Below are 18726 nucleotides of genomic sequence, written 5' to 3'. Positions count from 1 at the left end.
TGATCAGCATGGGCATGGTCTGCAGCCTCATACACATCAAGCAGCAATGCACTGCGTGTTCTAACCTACCACACGGAGCAAGTCTGATCTCCCAAAAAGTGCCTTATAGAGAAGGATGAGCTTGGCAGATTGATATATGTGGGAGAAAGCTTCCCCATAACTCCTGGCAGCCCTCCCAGTATCAGTCTGCATATGGAGATAGCGATCAGTCACTGAGTAAGACCACCCACTGGACTCCTAAGCGTAGACGGAGCAGAGATTTCACTCATGAAGTTACAAATGATATTTAATTGTTTCCCACAAAACTGTGTATCAATCTGCTCAGCTTATCCTGCCCTATTACAAGATGCCCGTCGATTGAATAGAATTATCATGGTGACAGCAATTTGTGCTGCACTATGTCTTCACACAGGCTAGCCTTTGCTCCCTATGCACACCAATGAGCATTGGGTGTCCATGACCCTGTTGCCAGTTTACCGGTTGTACTTTCTTGGATTGCTTTTGGTGGGTCTAACCACTGCCTACCGGGAACACCCTACAAGACCTGCCATTTTGGAGATGCTATAACCCAGTCATCTATCCATCATAATTGGGTCCTTGTAGGATTTACACTGTGGCTATCACAGTCATGGAAGGTGGCTGCCACTTGGATGAGACACATTAGCTAAGTGACTAGGAAGATAAAAATATTGGACATTATTTATTAAAACTGGCCAGTCTCGCTGGCCCTTACCCATAGCAACCAATCAGTACAGATTTCATTTTTCCGCAGCAATATGTTATACTATATTGACCCATAATTGAAATAATCAAAGTTAATATATTACTTAACTGCACATTCTTTAATTATTCATTAGCAAGATTCATTTTTATTGCAAATGAAAATGAATTGCTTGTGATATTACAAGGAATACTGAGTCATGGTGCTGATGTGTAATGATCTTCATCTGCCAAGAGCAGCTAATTCAGTACTAAATGAAGACAGTGTACTGGGTTATCACACATACATTATTTATACTTAAAAAGTACCACTTAAAGAGAACCTTGTCATTATGAAAATGCAGTGTCATCTGCAGGCAGCATGTTATAGAGCAGGAGGAGCTGAGAAGATTGATATATAGTTTTATGGGAAAAGATTCAGTAAAGCTTATTTTATTCATTTATATCTCTGCTTTTTCTGAACTCAAGACTGTCCATTTGGCTATTATCAGTGATTGATAGCATTCTCTGTATAAGTGTGTATATATATAGAAAACTGTCAATCACTGATAGTTGTACATAAGGGAGATGCTATCAGTGATTGATTGCATTCTCTGTGTAAGTGTGTATACATAGGTAGCTGTCAGTCACTGATAAGATGGGCCCTTGTGTACAACTGAGCTCTGAAAGAGCAAGGATTTAAGTCACAATTTTCCAGGAATCTTTTCCCATAAGACTATATATCAATCTGCGCAGCTTCTTCATCTCTATAACATGCTCCCTGCAGAATGAGCTGCATTTCATGGTGACAGGTTCTCTTTAAAACCGATGGGGACCTTCACATCATCGGGCAGTATGACAAGAGATCTTGTTTTCCACTGCTTTTCTGGTTAAAAAAAATCATAAGCCATATATTAAGATGGAGTTACTTTTAATTTCATCTTTACAGTTTTTCGATTACCTTGGCCATCAAGGTTGAGTTGTTTGATTAGTAACATCGCATTAGTGAAAGCTGAAGTAGGTAATTCAGAATCTTCAGTGGCAGTGTCAGAGGACTGCGAATAATCAGCTACATCTTCATTAATCTGAGTAGGCAAAACAATTCATTTGAATATACAATTTAATTTTTCTTCCTTATTCATCATAAAAAATAAAGCACGGCTAATAGAAAACGTTCTTACTGTATAGAGTAAATATATATATATATATATATATATATATATATATATATATACACACACATACACACACACACACACACATATGTATGCATGTATGTTCTGCGATCACTCAAAAACGCAAAAAAATGATTTCAAGGAAACTTGGTATACACATCCCTTGCTACCTGGAAAGAAATCTTGTGGGGGGGTCACACCTCTCTAGGACGTACCGTTCCTGAGATATTCCCAAAAAATGACCTGCATTAGCCAATACAAGCCTGCAAGTCTTTCTCTTCATGTCCCAACTGCCATACACACGGTCACATGTCCCTTATCAGCCAATAAAGCTTGCAGGCCCTTAGTCTCCACATACACACAGTTTTACGCAGGTTTCCATAACAACCCAGCCATTTTTCTTCACTGCTGTAGGTCAGCTTTAGGCTAGGGCTACATGACGACATCAAGTCGCACGACACATAGGGCACAACTACACTACTACATGTGTTGCACCAATTTTTATAATGATAGTCTATGGTGTTGCACTGCGACATGTGACATGCTGCGACTCGTCAGTCGCAGAAAAATCCATCTTGGATGGATTTTTTGCAACTGTCGTGTCACAGTGCGACACCATATCCTATCATTATAAAAATTGTTGAGACAAAATGTTGCACAACACATGTCGTCGTGTGGCCCTAGCATTAAAGGGGCAGGGCTCTGTGGAGGTCACTGTTAAAGGGGCGGGCACTGTGGAGGTCGCTGTTAAAGAGGCGTTCACTGTTGATGTTACTTTTAAGGGGGCAGGCCGCTGTGGAGGTCCCTGTTAAAGGGGCAGGCACTGTGGAGGTCACTGTTTAATAGTGGCCCCTGCCAGTGGCGTACGAAGCAAGGGCCCCATAATGATGATAAAACCAGGCTCCCCACACAGGACACAAGGGTTTCTGCCTAAACCCTTTTCAATGACCCTTGGGCCATTTTTCCACTGCCTCATTTGCTAAAAAGTTGTTCCTTTGAAGGATAGAGTCCTGACCAAGTTCTCACCTCCAGTAGAAGATGAGATAATCCCAACTACAACTGGGCCCCCCTCTTGCCCTGGGCCCCATAGCAGTTGCCTGGCCTGCCGCTTAAGGGGCAACTGCTGTGGTCACTGTTAAGGGGGCAGGTCCCTGAGGAGGTCACTGTCAAGGGATTGTAGTGCTGTGAAACTCACTGTTAAAGGGGTCAGCTGCTGTGAAGGTCAAAGTTAGGGGAAGGGCTGCTGTGGAGGGTCCCATTTTAAAGTGGCGGGGTCAATGTTAAGGGGTGGGGGGGACTGTGGATTTCACTGTTAAAGGGGTGAGGTGCTGTAGAGGTCACTGTTATGGGGAATACTGTCGATATCCTTTAACGACACACACAAACATTAAATGAAATAGATTAAATATACCCGTGCAAAGCCGGGTCCTTCTGCTAGTACAACAATAAAAGAACCTCTATACGAAGAGTACTCTGTATGAATGGAGCAGTAGTGCACATATGTGACCACAACTCCATTCACTGCTATGGAACTGCCAAAGATAGCTGAGCGCTGTACTCAGCAGTCTGATAAGACCACTCTATCCACAAAGGAGACTCAGGGATCCCTGTACTTGTCATCAGTGGGGATGCCGGCATAGGTTATAAATGTGGTTCATGGGAAAACCCCTTTAAAGGGGTTGTTCAAGTTATTTTTGTTTGTCTAACTAAACAAATGTAAGTGGTTTTCAATTCACTTACTTCATCTACAGTCGCCCTGTTCTCTTAGTTAGCTGAGGTCACATGACCTGTGATGTCAGTTTCTTTCTCTGCTCTGATGACGTTCCGTGCATAAGCCACACTATGGGCTGTGCAGTTAGTGTGATAAGCCACGCCCCCTGCACTGCCCAATCTGCTGGCTGAGCTGTCTGCCCTGTGTCTCCCCTCCCACTGGATTCTTCAGGAAAGTTTAACCCCTTCTACCATCAGCAGCACAGAGTCGGGTGTGGAGGCTCTGCCTCAGGAGCAGCTGCAGGACTTCCTCTTCTCCAGGCACTGAAGAGATAAATGCTGTGCACAGGATCTTCCCTCTCATCACCCTGCAAATACAGAGCTGAAGGTGTTCTCTCCTCAGTACTCTTCTGCCGGCTATGAACAACAGGTAGGGGGAAGATCCTGTGTGTAACAGCAATGTCATTGTACTTTATAGCTGGGACTTGTAGACCAACACATACAACATGAGTATTTCAGCAGTCAGACTGCAGGCACGGCAGCACTCCTTTGGAGAGCAGGGGGAGGGTAAAGGCAGTCTTTGTTGAAACCCACAAATATTCATGAGGAAACCCTCAGAGATTGTTGTTACACTCCCCTACAGCTCTGTAACTGCATATAAACAAAGGGGCCAAAACAGAACAAGGAAAATTAGTAAATATATTTTTTTTTTTGGCCTACAACGTGCTTAGCTTATGCATATATTGCAGACCATAAGATTTACAGTGCTTTATTTTTTTAGATAACCTAAAGTTAACGGGTCCAAATTATCGTCTTTGGTCAAGTTGTTAATTATTTTTAGGAAAGGTGGGTGACAACCCATATTTATTACAGCTTCCACAGAGCTTGTACACATTTACAATTACATTGCACTCCAGCTTCTATAAATTAGACTTAAAACGTAAAAATTTACCTTTTGTTTTTCTGTACGTTTACCAGATGACCTGAAGGAAATAGAACAGCCAAATAAGACAAAAATTCTATGATATTACATTATCATTGTTCGTGCATTTGTTTAAGCTGGTCACACACATGAGATAGCTGCTGCAAGAAGAACACAGGTCTCTCTCTGGACCCCTCCACAAACAAACGGTTGTCAGGCACCTAATCCACCATCAAACATTTTCCCCTTCCAGACATCTACTTCTGAGGGGGCAGTTGACTGTACCACTCTTAGATCATTGGCAGACAGACTTTCATGTGCTCATCCAGCTTTACTGGGGTATATTAAATGATTAACCAGCTATTATGTGCATCAGACATAAGTAATAGAGTCCATATAGTGCCTTATAAATGTTGATCAAATGAATGAGAAGACAACAATTAACAGAGCCAGATACCGATTCAGATGGAGAACATAAAACATTTTCAGTATATGTAATTTAGAGAATTCCTTAACTTGCTAATGGCTGACCAGCCATCATGCGACACATTCACGGCAGTAAACATGAGTGGACAAAGCCTTCAATAAATGTCTACACCAAACTGAAAAAGGTCACTAATTAATAGTCGGCTACTGGGAAGAACAGAATCTAAGCACAATCTGGTTCATCCAATATCAGCACAAGTTTTTGGTGCTGTAAAGTAAACGCACACTTCATAGAAGTACGAGTGTCAGACTTAGAAACGTGCTATCAGACTAGGATGTTGTTCTGTGTGATGTTAGAAAGAAGTCTATCACAACATCAACCTTTATGATGAATACTACAGGTCAATTTTGCTTCTCTCACACATTTTTGCATGGTTTTGATATTTTAGTGTACCTCCCATCCTCCTCCTGTGAGATCTCACTTAGGCTGCTTTCATCAAATGCATCAAGCATGCTACCATTCACTGGATGTTTTTCTTTTTTAGAAGATGCTTTGTCATCAGCGTGGCTGGACATAGACTTTTCCACTTCATTATTCCTAAAGGAAATAAACAAGATGATCAGTAGATTGACTACAGAACAACATAACAACCAACAACAAAAAAGCTCATGATTTGGCTCTATGTAGTCATGTTGCAATGCCAGTTAAACGGCTGGACGTTGAAAGTGTTTTCCGAGACTTTAACTGATTACCCATCCTCTGGATAGATCATCAGTGTCTGATTGGTGGGGGTCCGGCACCCAGGACTCCAGCCGATCACCAGTTTGAGAAGGTCCTGGCGCTCCTGTGAGCACCACAGTCTTCTCGTAGCTCAGCCTACGCCAGGGACATCACGTTTCATCTGTCCTATGGCCTAGGTGCAGCTCAGTCCTATTTAAGTTAATGGGGCTGAGCTGCTATACCAAGCACAATTGCTGTACAATCAACGGCACTGTGCATGGTAAGCTGCAAGAAGATTGAGATGCTCACAGGAGCACCGGGGCCTTCTCAAACACCTAATCAGCAGGGTCCCAGGTGTAGGACCACCACAGATCTGATACTGATGTCCTATCCTGAGGATAGGTCATCAGTTAAAAAGTCTCGGGAAACTATAATTTAGCTACCTCCAGTAGGAGGCAACACAGAGACAAGCTTTTTTGCTCTTGGAAAAGAGCAGATCTACATATCACTTTAGATCAATTGAGCGATACCTCGAGTAAAAAATTGTACCAATTCCCAAAAAAAGCAATGCAATATGCTTGCCTATGTACAGTCACACTTGTGACAGCAATGTGGTATCACCACCACTTTATTTACCCTTTATGTGAGCTAGTTTTAGATTTTGCATTCAGTTCAATACGAGGCTCAACTTGCAGACCAGTCTTGTCACCACCTTTTGACTTCTCCGATTCTCCTTGCCTGCTAAGATTACCTCCTTTTTCTCTCCCAACCTACATAAAGTAAAAGTAAACTATGAGTTTTATGGAATTAAAGACAAATGCACAAAAGACAAAAGAATGAAGGAAAAGTGAAGGACATAAAACAACCTACACGACAATGGATTATAAAATGTATGAGATTAATGAAAATGATCACACAACAGAAGCCGAGAACTAATATGAATCAAGAGCAGATCACAGCACAGACTGAAGATGGAAAAGTAGCCAAAGCACACACCACAGCAAAATGACAGTGCAATGATAATCCTTTGTTTTAGAATTAATGACAGATATACTGAAGGCAAGATGGCACCCAAAGTTTAAAATGTAGTCTCCACTGCAACCTTCTTCTACAGGACAAGAGAAACAAACCTTAAAGTTCATTTACTGTTCAGAGAGAAGCAGAGACATAGGGTCTGAAGATTGCAAACCTCTACCTCTTTCTGTAGTTCTTCTCTCTCTCTTGTCAAATCCAGGAATACCATTTGTAGCATTCCTACCTCGTTCTTAAATCTTCTCAAGTCTTGATCCAGTTGTCTGTCTAGATTCTTTATAGGTTCTTCACAAATAAGGTCTTTGGAGACATTTTCACCTTCCAGATTATTGTGCTGATCATTTTTAAATTGGTGCGGTAAACTTTCCTGCTTCCCAGAGGGCTCATTTCTTTCAGCATGCATATTATCTAATATTTCAGAACTTGGGTTTGAGATATTTTTCATACCCTTTTCAGAAGAGAATGACAATTTATTTCCCAGAGGCTTCTGCACAGGAGGAATATAATCACTTAACTTATCTGATAGGTGATGGTCTTTATCTACTAAAGGATAAGGCTCATTTTTAACAGTGTTGTGCTCCCGAGATTCACTTCCAGCCTTGTGATGCTGAATGGAATAATGGTCTCCAGAACCTTTGCTCTTCTGATTAACAGTTAATTGAGAAGTTACTATGGACATTGAGTTTTTAAGTTGAGCTGCCAATGGACGTTTTTCCAAGGATGAAGCATATTTTTCCTCTACTAGGCGACTGCCTCCATTATCCACTCTAGATGAAACCCATTCTTGTCCTTTACTGGTCTTTGAAGAAGTCTTTTTCTTGTAATACATTTCTCCAAACTTTTGCTTCAGCTCAGCTGTAATGTCTCTAAAATGTGACTTGACCTCTTTTTTCTCATTGTCAACCCACAGTTTTTCATATTTCTCCTCCCAAGGCAGATCAGATTCAGATGAAGACTCCTGACTGTCAAGAACTTTTGCTAAAGTTTGACTTTCAAGCTGCTGTTGTGAGATCACTTCATTAGTATCATTTACCATATCATCCTTTCTTAGGCTGGACTTCGTTAACATATGCTCAGTCTCCATTTTACATAGAAATACAAAACAAATTTAGACAGGACATGCAAACGTTACTGAACCACCAGAAGTAGAAAACACTAGCAATGCAGCAAATAACAATGTCTACATATCAACATACAGCTAAAAAGTAAAAGTTCTAAATAAAATAGGTATAAACAGACTGCAAATTATTACATTTATTAAATTAATGGGAACTGCTTTTCATATATTCATATCAAAAGGGGCAATCCAAACATATTCTTTCCTGTATAGGTGTCTGTGTGTATCCTGTGCTCATCCTTTATTCTAATCCTGATGAACACATTTTCTTTACCTTAAGGACTATTCACATGGCAATGCTTTAACCCTTTCAGAATACTGGCCATTTTCATTTTTCCATGGTCACTTTTTCCTCCCCGCTTTCAAAGAGCTGTAACTTTAAATTCTCCATTCACGAAGCCATATGAAGGACAAGTTGTATTCAATGTTAGCTAACAATTACGGTACATGATGAACATCTTCTACGAGTCTGTGTGATTATAGTGATACCAAATTTATAAAATATTTTTTTTTTTTTTACTACTTACATTTGTTTTCTTAACATTGCTATATTCTGACCCTCAACTTTTTAAAATATTTTCATCTACATTAAACAGTTTGATCACTTTTTATTCTTTTTTTTGTTGTTGGGGAGGGGGGTGTGAGATGACTAAAAAAGGACAAATTGGTAATTTTTATATCATGTCATTTACCATGCATGATAAATATTTTATACTTTAATAGTTCAGAAATTTTTTCGATGCAGTGATACAGTATGAGCTCTGTTTATTCTTTGTTTATTTTTAGAGGTAAAATTGGGGAAACGGGAGATCTAAAATTTTAACCACTTACCGCTAAGCTAACGCTGAAAGGCGTCATCTCCGCGGCGCTCCCAGGCTACGCTAACGCCGATTGGCGTCATCTCGCGTGAGCCGAGATTTCCTGTGAACGCGCGCACACAGGCGCGCGCGCTCACAGGAACGGAAGGTAAGCGAGTGGATCTCCAGCCTGCCAGCGGCGATCGCTCGCTGGCAGGCTGGAGATCCGAATTTTTTAACCCCTAACAGGTATATTAGACGCTGTTTTCATAACAGCGTCTAATATACCTCCTACCTGGTCCTCTGGTGGTCCCTTTTGTTAGGATCGACCACCAGAGGACTCAGGTAGGTCAGTACAGTCGCACCAAACACCACACTACACTACACTACACTACACCCCCCCGTCACTTATTAACCCCTTATAAACCCCTGATCACCCATGATCACCCCATATAAACTCCCTGATCACCGCCCTGTCATTGATCACCGCCCTGTCATTGATCACCCCCCTGTCAGGCTCCGTTCAGACGTCCGTATGATTTTTACGGATCCACGGATACATGGATCGGATCCGCAAAAAGCATACGGACGTCTGAATGGAGCCTTACAGGGGGGTGATCAATGACAGGCGGGTGATCACCCATATACACTCCCTGATCACCCCCTGTCATTGATAACCCCCCTGTAAGGCTCCATTCAGACGTCAGCATGCGTTTTGTGGATCCGATCCATGTATCCATGGATCCGTAAAAAATCATGCGGATGTCTGAATGGAGCCTTACAGGGGGGGGTGATCAGTGACAGGGGGGTGATTACCCTGATCACCCCCTGTCATTGATAACCCCCCTGTAAGGCTCCATTCAGACGTCCGCATGCGTTTTGTGGATCCGATCCATGTATCCATGGATCCGTAAAAAATCATGCGGATGTCTGAATGGAGCCTTACAGGGGGGGTGATCAGTGACAGGGGGGTGATTACCCTGATCACCCCCTGTCATTGATAACCCCCCTGTAAGGCTCCATTCAGACGTCCGCATGCGTTTTGTGGATCCGATCCATGGATCCGTAAAAAATCATGCGGATGTCTGAATGGAGCCTTACAGGGGGGGTGATCAGTGACAGGGGGGTGATCACCCTGATTACCCTGATCACCCCCTGTCATTGATAACCCCCCTGTAAGGCTCCATTCAGACGTCCGCATGCGTTCTGTGGATCCGATACATGTATCCATGGATCCGTAAAAAATCATGCGGATGTCTGAATGGAGCCTTACAGGGGGGGTGATCAGTGACAGGGGGGTGATCACCCTGATTACCCTGATCACCCCCTGTCATTGATAACCCCCCTGTAAGGCTCCATTCAGACGTCCGCATGCGTTCTGTGGATCCGATACATGTATCCATGGATCCGTAAAAAATCATCCGGATGTCTGAATGGAGCCTTACAGGGGGGGTGATCAATGACAGGGGGGTGATCAGGGAGTCTATATGGGTGATCACCCCCCTGTCATTGATCACCCCCCTGTCATTGATCACCCCCCCCCCCCCCCCCTGGTAAGGCTCCATTCAGACATTTTTTTTGGCACAAGTTAGCGGAAATTTTTTGTTTGTTTTTGTTTTTGTTTTTTCTTACAAAGTCTCATATTCCACTAACTTGTGTCAAAAAATAAAATCTCACATGGACGCACCATACCCCTCACGGAATCCAAATGCGTAAACATTTTTAGACATTTATATTCCAGACTTCTTCTCACGCTTTAGGGCCCCTAAAAAGCCAGGGCAGTATAAATACCCCACATGTGACCCCATTTCGGAAAGAAGACACCCCAAGGTATTCCGTGAGGGGTGTATTGAGTCCATGAAAGATTGAAATTTTTGTCCTAAGTTAGCGGAAAGTGAGACTTTGTGAGAAAAAAAACAAAAAAAAAAAAAAATCAATATCCGCTAACTTATGCAAAAAAAAAAAAATTCTAGGAACTTGCCAGGCCCCTCATTGAATACCTTGGGGTGTCTTCTTTCCAAAGTGGGGTCACATGTGGGGTATTTATACTGCCCTGGCTTTTTAGGGGCCCGAAAGTGTGAGAAGAAGTCTGGGATCCAAATGTCTAAAAATGCCCTCCTAAAAGGAATTTGGGCCCCTTTGCGCATCTAGGCTGCAAAAAAGTGTCACACATGTGGTATTGCCGTACTCAGGAGAAGTTGGGCAATGTGTTTTGGGGTGTCATTTTACATATACCCATGCTGGGTGAGAAAAATATCTTGGTCAAATGCCAACTTTGTATAAAAAAATGGGAAAAGTTGTCTTTTGCCAAGATATTTCTCTCACCCAGCATGGGTATATGTAAAATGACACCCCAAAACACATTCCCCAACTTCTCCTGAGTACGGCGATACCAGATGTGTGACACTTTTTTGCAGCCAAGGTGGGCAAAGGGGCACATATTCCAAAGTGCACCTTTCGGATTTCACCGGCCATTTTTTACACATTTTGATTGCAAGGTACTTCTTACACATTTGGGCCCCTAAATTGCCAGGGCAGTATAACTACCCCACAAGTGACCCCATTTTGGAAAGAAGACACCCCATGGTATTCCGTGAGGGGCACGGCGAGTTCCTAGAATGTTTTATTTTTTGTCACAAGTTAGCGGAAAATGATTTTTCTTTTTTTTTCTTTTTTCCTTACAAAGTCTCATATTCCACTAACTTGCGACAAAAAATAAAAAATTCTAGGAACTCGCCATGCCCCTCACGGAATACCTTGGGGTGTCTTCTTTCCAAAATGGGGTCACTTGTGGCGTAGTTATACTGCCCTGGCAATTTAGGGGCCCAAATGTGTGAGAAGAACTTTGCAATCAAAATGTGTAAAACATGCCCTGCAAAATCCGAAAGGTGCACTTTGGAATATGTGCCCCTTTGCCCACCTTGGCAGCAAAAAAGTGTGACACATCTGGTATCGCCGTACTCAGGAGAAGTTGGGGAATGTGTTTTGGGGTGTCATTTTACATATACCCATGCTGGGTGAGAAAAATATCTTGGTCAAATGCCAACTTTGTATAAAAAAAATGGGAAAAGTTGTCTTTTGCCAAGATATTTCTCTCACCCAGCATGGGTATATGTAAAATGACACCCCAAAACACATTCCCCAACTTCTCCTGAGTACGGCGATACCAGATGTGTCGACACTTTTTTGCTGCCAAGGTGGGCAAAGGGGCACATATTCCAAAGTGCACCTTTCAGATTTCACCGGCCATTTTTTACACATTTTGATTGCAAGGTACTTCTTACACATTTGGGCCCCTAAATTGCCAGGGCAGTATAACTACCCCACAAGTGACCCCATTTTGGAAAGAAGACACCCCATGGTATTCCGTGAGGGGCACGGCGAGTTCCTAGAATGTTTTATTTTTTGTCACAAGTTAGCGGAAAATGATGATTTTTATTTTTTTTTATTTTTTCCTTACAAAGTCTCATATTCCACTAACTTGCGACAAAAAATAAAAAATTCTAGGAACTCGCCATGCCCCTCACGGAATACCTTGGGGTGTCTTCTTTCCAAAATGGGGTCACTTGTGGCGTAGTTATACTGCCCTGGCAATTTAGGGGCCCAAATGTGCGAGAAGAACTTTGCAATCAAAATGTGTAAAAAAATGCCCTGCAAAATCCGAAAGGTGCACTTTGGAATATGTGCCCCTTTGCCCACCTTGGCAGCAAAAAAGTGTGACACATCTGGTATCGCCGTACTCAGGAGAAGTTGGGGAATGTGTTTTGGGGTGTCATTTTACATATACCCATGCTGGGTGAGAAAAATATCTTGGTCAAATGCCAACTTTGTATAAAAAAAATGGGAAAAGTTGTCTTTTGCCAAGATATTTTTCTCACCCAGCATGGGTATATGTAAAATGACACCCCAAAACACATTCCCCAACTTCTCCTGAGTACGGCGATACCAGATGTGTCGCACTTTTTTGCTGCCAAGGTGGGCAAAGGGGCACATATTCCAAAGTGCACCTTTCAGATTTTGCAGGCCATTTTTTACACATTTTGATTGCAAGGTACTTCTCACACATTTGGGCCCCTAAATTGCCAGGGCAGTATAACTACGCCACAAGTGACCCCATTTTGGAAAGAAGACACCCCAAGGTATTCTGTGAGGGGCATGGCGAGTTCCTAGAATTTTTTATTTTTTGTCGCAAGTTAGTGGAATATGAGACTTTGTAAGGAAAAAAGAGAAAAAAAAAAAATCATCATATTCCGCTAACTTGTGACAAAAAATAAAAAATTCTAGGAACTTTATTTTTTGTCGCAAGTTAGTGGAATATGAGACTTTGTAAGAAAAAATAAAAAAAATAAAATCATCATCATTTTCCGCTAACTTGTGACAAAAAATAAAAAGTTCTATGAACTCACTATGCCCATCAGCGAATACCTTAGGGTGTCTACTTTCCGAAATGGGGTCATTTGTGGGGGTTTTCTACTGTTTGGGCATTGTAGAACCTCAGGAATCATGACAGGTGCTCAGAAAGTCAGAGCTGTTTCAAAAAGCGGAAATTCACATTTTTGTACCATAGTTTGTAAATGCTATAACTTTTACCCAAACCATTTTTTTTTTGCCCAAACATTTTTTTTTTTTTTATCAAAGACATGTAGAACAATAAATTTGGCGAAAAATGTATATATGCATGTCGTTTTTTTTGCAAAATTTTACAGCTGAAAGTGAAAAATGTCATTTTTTTGCAAAAAAATCGTTAAATTTCGATTAATAACAAAAAAAGTAAAAATGTCAGCGGCAATGAAATACCACCAAATGAAAGCTCTATTAGTGAGAAGAAAAGGAGGTAAAATTCATTTGGGTGGTAAGTTGCATGACCGAGCAATAAACCGCTAAAGTTGTGGAGTGCCGATTTGTAAAAAAGGGCCTGGTCACTAGGGGGGTATAAACCTGTGGTCCTTAAGTGGTTAAAAATTTCAGTATTTAAAAAAATAAACTTTTTTTTTTTTTTTTACTGTCCCCCTTAGGGGACTTGAACATGTGAGCACTGCCTCTGGCCGAACCCACACGCATCACTGTGCATGTCACCCAAACTGACATGACCATTGCAGCCAATCGGTGTCCTCATCTGCAGACTGCTGACAGTGATGGGCTGCAGCAGTCTTGAGCTGTATATACAGGCACGTCACTGTTGCTTTTTGTGAAAAAACAACCGCAGGAGCTTGGACCAATGCCGCAGAAACCAATGCTGAAGAAACAGGTCAGTATATATTTTTAATTTTAAGCAACTGCAGGTTCAGGATGTATACAGTTCTCTTGTATTTAGCTGAAAAGTACATTTAGAGGATTGAGAGCCATTATTTGTCAATCAGCTGCTCACAGTCAATGTGCATGGCTGAGAACGCTTCTTGGACAGTTAATTGGATTGACAGCTCACAATATTCCTCCTAAATGTTCTTTTAAGCTAAGTGCCAGGAATAGTAGAGAGCCCATAAATTCTGGCTCTTCGAACATTCAGCACTTATTAGTTTAACCCTTTATGAGTTCTTACAGAATCTGCTCCAAATATCTAATCACAGTAGCACTTTAATATGTGTAAAACATAGAGTACAAGTGATTATTAGTTCTCAAACTATGGCCTACATTTATTATTCACCTGATTTTGGCAGGAAAATGCACAAGTTAAATGAGTTGAATCTAAACTTGTGCCATACTTGCATATTTAGTGGCATAAATGTCAATGCTGCTCATAGCAGGAGTAAAATACATGCTACAGTCAAACAATTCCAAACTAAAACAGATTTTTTTTTATTATTAGCAATTCTCTCCAACTTTAATGCTATGTGTGATCTCTAATTGAGTCACTACAGGACGCTCTCTCTGCTCGCAGTGATGGTCTGACAAGAGGCAAGCAAGACTGAGGAACTTAAAGGACAGGAAACCGAATACATGGAATGACTTCAAAAACATACTGTATAATATTCACATATAGGGGGCCATTAACTAAGCTGAAATACACCTCAATGAGGTGTATTTCAGGCGCAGATGGCGGTGCAACAATTGCGCCACTATCTATCAACTTCTCCCAGCTCACGTCAGGTCCAAAATTGTGGGCGTGGCGTGGATGGGGACGGGCTGGTAGGCCATTCTCACGCACCATTTTTTACGCCTGTTTTAGGTGTAGAAAATGGTCTAACTGTAAGACAGCTAGGAGGCTCTCTTATATTTAGACTGGCGCTGGATGTGCCGAAGTTATGAAGAGGCAGGCACCTCTTCATAACTTTGGCGAATCCACCGCCAGTCTTAATAAATGTGCCCCATTGTCTATAAATATGGGGTAACAACATTTGACAGAAAAGTCCCTTTAATATGCATGGGAGAATGTGTTTTGATTTATCTGAAAATATTCATAAATTGTAATATTCAAAAACCCAACTTACCGGTATATTATTTATGGCATTGGTCAACTGGTCGCCATTTGTTAACCCTGTTATAAAAGCATAATTTAGAATAAGGTACATTGTAAGGTACAAGTAAACATTTTTTAACCAAATGATTAGTTGACTTGAAATGATCACAACCATAAGATGGACATTAACACCATTACAACCACTGTACACTTATCTAATCAAGGGACAGGTCTATAGGGACAAGTCCAGTGCCCAATGTTACAATCAAAGAATTGATTTTCTTGATAAAATGAACTTCTATATGATACATTTTTAACCTTTTTGTGCATTTACATAGGCTAATTGTTAAACTGAAATAAATGGTCTGAATCATAAGTATAATGATTACATTTTTTTATTTATAATTTGATAAAGCGTGGTCTGCCCATCTAGTATTTGAAAGCAATCCATTGATTCACCAGTAAAATGTAATATTCTTCATTAGAAAATGCACAAATACATGCTTCAGCAGCAAATGTGTACAGCTTATACATTTCCAGTGAAGACCAGCATAAGAGCACCCTCATGCCATGCTAATGCCCCCTTGGCTCTGTGTCTCCAGAAGCACAGCCCCAGACACGTGTCAACAGCTCAAAAATCTCAACTGTTCATCAAGCCCAAGTCTTCAAAAATATTTATATTGACACCAATTTACATCTATGCTCTCAAATATTCTAAAAACGTGCAAAACAGCTTCACATTTTCAGTCTATTAAGATATGCTAAGAACACTATTTTCCTTGAGATGAAAGATTATACCGCAAAAACTAACAGTCCCACACATCCCTTGCTCCCTCAAAACTGTACAATAGCTCGTTACAAACTGTTGCATTCCATTTATTGTTACTTTCCTTGACCTCAAATGGTTACTTTCAGAAAATCTACTAAATTCAACAGCCAAAGGTCCAAACGGACATTGTGGACATACATGCAAAATGAAGCTCTTACCGGTTTTGCCATTCTGTGATAGGTCTTTGGGGATGCCTTTATTCAGCCCCAACTGCATACGATCTTCACTTTCGTCTTCAGGTACTGGACACAGAAATGCTGGATGCGAAGTATTATTATCTTTGGATGTAAATTTACCACTACCTGTCTGTGGAGAGGAGTTTTCATGCAGTTTATGGCTAGGAGAAGTGTGTGTTGCACATTTAAATGAATGGCTGGTTGAGTCCCAGTCTGAAGCATCTGAATAAAGTAGAAAAGAATAGAATTAAACTAAAGAAAAGGGAACTACAACGTTTAAGTGTATTGTTACTCTTTTATACATGTGTGGCCAGTAAGTGTGACAGTAGATACTGATAAATGTAGTATCTGATAACAGCCAAGTTACTGCAGACAAACCTACATTATAGCACCAACCTATTCTACAGCACTTTACTTAAAGGGGTAATCCGGTTCCCTAAATTGGGTCTCTTTTGAAAGCATTGTGCAGGTGTTACAAATGTCTAATATACTCTAATAAAAGTTTTTGCACTGTTCTCTAATAATATCTACTTACTTCTTAGCCTCCCTTAGTTACGACCTGTCTGCTCTCTCCTGCTGCAGGTTGGTCGTGCTCAGTTTCTCTGCTCTGTGTCTAGTCCCTGCTCTGTGCACCTGGTGGGAGCTTCCATGCTCTGAACTTCCCGTCTGCTGATTCCACAAGGCATGTAAGGGAGCTGTGCTCTACATCACCTGAAGTTGGCTTGCTGAATAATCCTAAACTGAGGTTTTGTTGTAGCTTTTACAGTTTCTTTTTTCCACTTGCCTGTGTAGTTCTTGCTCAGTGTGAATTGTCCTTTCCCTATCTGCTTCATCAGTTACTTGCTGTTTTACACGGTCTTGGTGCTGGTATATTTCTGAATTTTACATAGCTGTCTGTATTTGTCTGTTTCTGCATTACTGTGCGTCTGTCAATCTGTCTGAGCCCGTCTGTCACTATGTATCTCTCACTATTTTCCATATCTCCCTCTGTATGTATTATTTTGTCTTTCTCACAAACATCACATGGCAGAGGATGCACTCCCCACTGTGCGTTTCAAGAAACAGAAGCAGACCTGGAAGAAGTGGGGTGCATAATTTAGGAACAGTCAGGTTAGTTTAGGTGCACCACATACACACCATGGCTACAGGAGTTGAAAAAAGTTACATAACCAGAATACCCCTGAGGAACTGAAAAGCAAGTAAAATGACCAATCAACGAGACAAAAGAAAGGGAGTACCATATTCCTCCCTTCTTAAACAAACGCTTGGACCGCCTGACCGTGCATGTGTTAACAATAGGGATAGGGGAATAAGACACTGCCAGACACCGCTACAGTGAGAACAGACAATGGGATTAATCCAATGCTCGATTCCTCTTTCCCCAGACATCTGCCTTTAGTTTCACTGACTAAGATTTTAAGCTGTACACTCAGGTTAAAAGGTCATCTTTCAGTAGATTTGTACCTATGAAACTGGCCGACCTGTTACATGTGCGCTTGGCAGCTGAAGACATCGGTGTTGGTCCCATGTTCATATGTGTCAGCATTGCCGAGAAGCAATATGTTTTAATATATGCAAATGGTCCTCTAGGAGCAAAGGGGGAGTTGCCGTAACACCTAGAGGCTCCGTCATCTCTGCAACTGCCGTGTCCTGTCCACTTTCATTAACAGAACCAGATATGATAATGTTTACACTACCCTGGCCCTGTCAATCAAAGTGCAGAGGGAGTGGCAGTTAAAGAGAAAGGTGAGCCTCTAGGTGTAACACCAACACCCCCGTTGCTCCTAGAGGCTCATTTGCATATATTAAAACATCATTCTTCTCAGCAATGCTGACACATATGAACATGGGAGCAACACAGATGTCTTCCGCTGCCAAGAGTGCCATGCAACAGGTCAGTCAGTTACATAGGTACAGATCTGCTGTACAGATGCCGTTTAAGAGCTTACAATCTAAATTAAATGGAAGGTGTATGACAAAACTGTGATCAACATCAAACTCACGTACATATAAAAATGACTAAATATTACCTTCAATATCATCTGCATCATCTAGCCCCAAGTCTGCCATAAGGTCTAAAAAAAAAAAATAAAAAAATTACAAAAATGATAAAACATGTGTAAGTGGCTTAGGCTACTTTCTCACTCGCGTTTGGTGTGGATCCGCACCGATAATACAACCGCATGCATCTGTTCAGAAAGGATCCATTTGTATTATCTTTAACATAGCCAAAACAGATCTGTCTTGAACACCATTGAAAGTCAATGGGGGGGATCCGTTTTCTATTGTGTCAGTGAAAACGTATCAGTCCTCATTGACTTACATTGTGTGTCAGGACGGATCCATTTGCCTCTGCATAGTCAGGCAGCGTTTTGGTGTCCGCCTCCAGAGAGGAATGGAGTCGGATCGGAGGCAAACTGATGCATCTTGAGCGGATCCTTTTCCATTCAGAATGCATTAGGGCAAAACTGATCCTGTTTTGGGACCGCTTGTGAGAGCCCTGAACAGGATCTCACAAACGGAAAGCCAAAACGCCAGTGTGAAAGTAGCCTTAGTGCACAACAGTTCAGTACAAAAGCATTTAGACTACCTGGCTTATTTTTTTCAGAAGTTGTCATGAAAACGTTAGACGTGGAACCTTCTTTAGTTTGCAAAAACGAGTCCTGTAGAGAAAAAAAATAAATAAAGTGTAGCATCATTTAAATTTGTAGTTTACAACCAGGAT

At 41.3% G+C, this 18726-nt stretch overlaps 1 protein-coding gene across 4 annotated transcripts in view; it reads right to left on the bottom strand.

Annotated features, from left to right (window-relative positions):
- ANKRD26 (ankyrin repeat domain 26) overlaps positions 1-18726 on the bottom strand; it is a 94247-nt gene that overhangs the window by 31795 nt on the left and 43726 nt on the right. For 3 of the 4 annotated variants that reach the window (XM_044280287.1, XM_044280288.1, XM_044280290.1), the window contains 9 exons: positions 18592-18664; positions 18032-18076; positions 15984-16223; positions 15028-15074; positions 6849-7763; positions 6290-6423; positions 5387-5530; positions 4537-4567; positions 1661-1784 (listed from right to left, as the gene is read on the bottom strand). In XM_044280287.1, the coding sequence (XP_044136222.1) occupies positions 1661-1784; positions 4537-4567; positions 5387-5530; positions 6290-6423; positions 6849-7763; positions 15028-15074; positions 15984-16223; positions 18032-18076; positions 18592-18664 (1753 nt within the window). The remainder of the gene's footprint in view (positions 1-1660; positions 1785-4536; positions 4568-5386; positions 5531-6289; positions 6424-6848; positions 7764-15027; positions 15075-15983; positions 16224-18031; positions 18077-18591; positions 18665-18726) is intronic. The other variant, XM_044280289.1, reaches the window with a different exon arrangement.

This window comes from Bufo gargarizans, chromosome 2, assembly GCF_014858855.1.
Source record: "Bufo gargarizans isolate SCDJY-AF-19 chromosome 2, ASM1485885v1, whole genome shotgun sequence".
Lineage (NCBI taxonomy): Eukaryota > Metazoa > Chordata > Amphibia > Anura > Bufonidae > Bufo > Bufo gargarizans.
The sequence above is the reverse complement of the archived record's forward strand: the minus strand, read 5'-3'. Positions and strand labels throughout refer to the sequence as shown.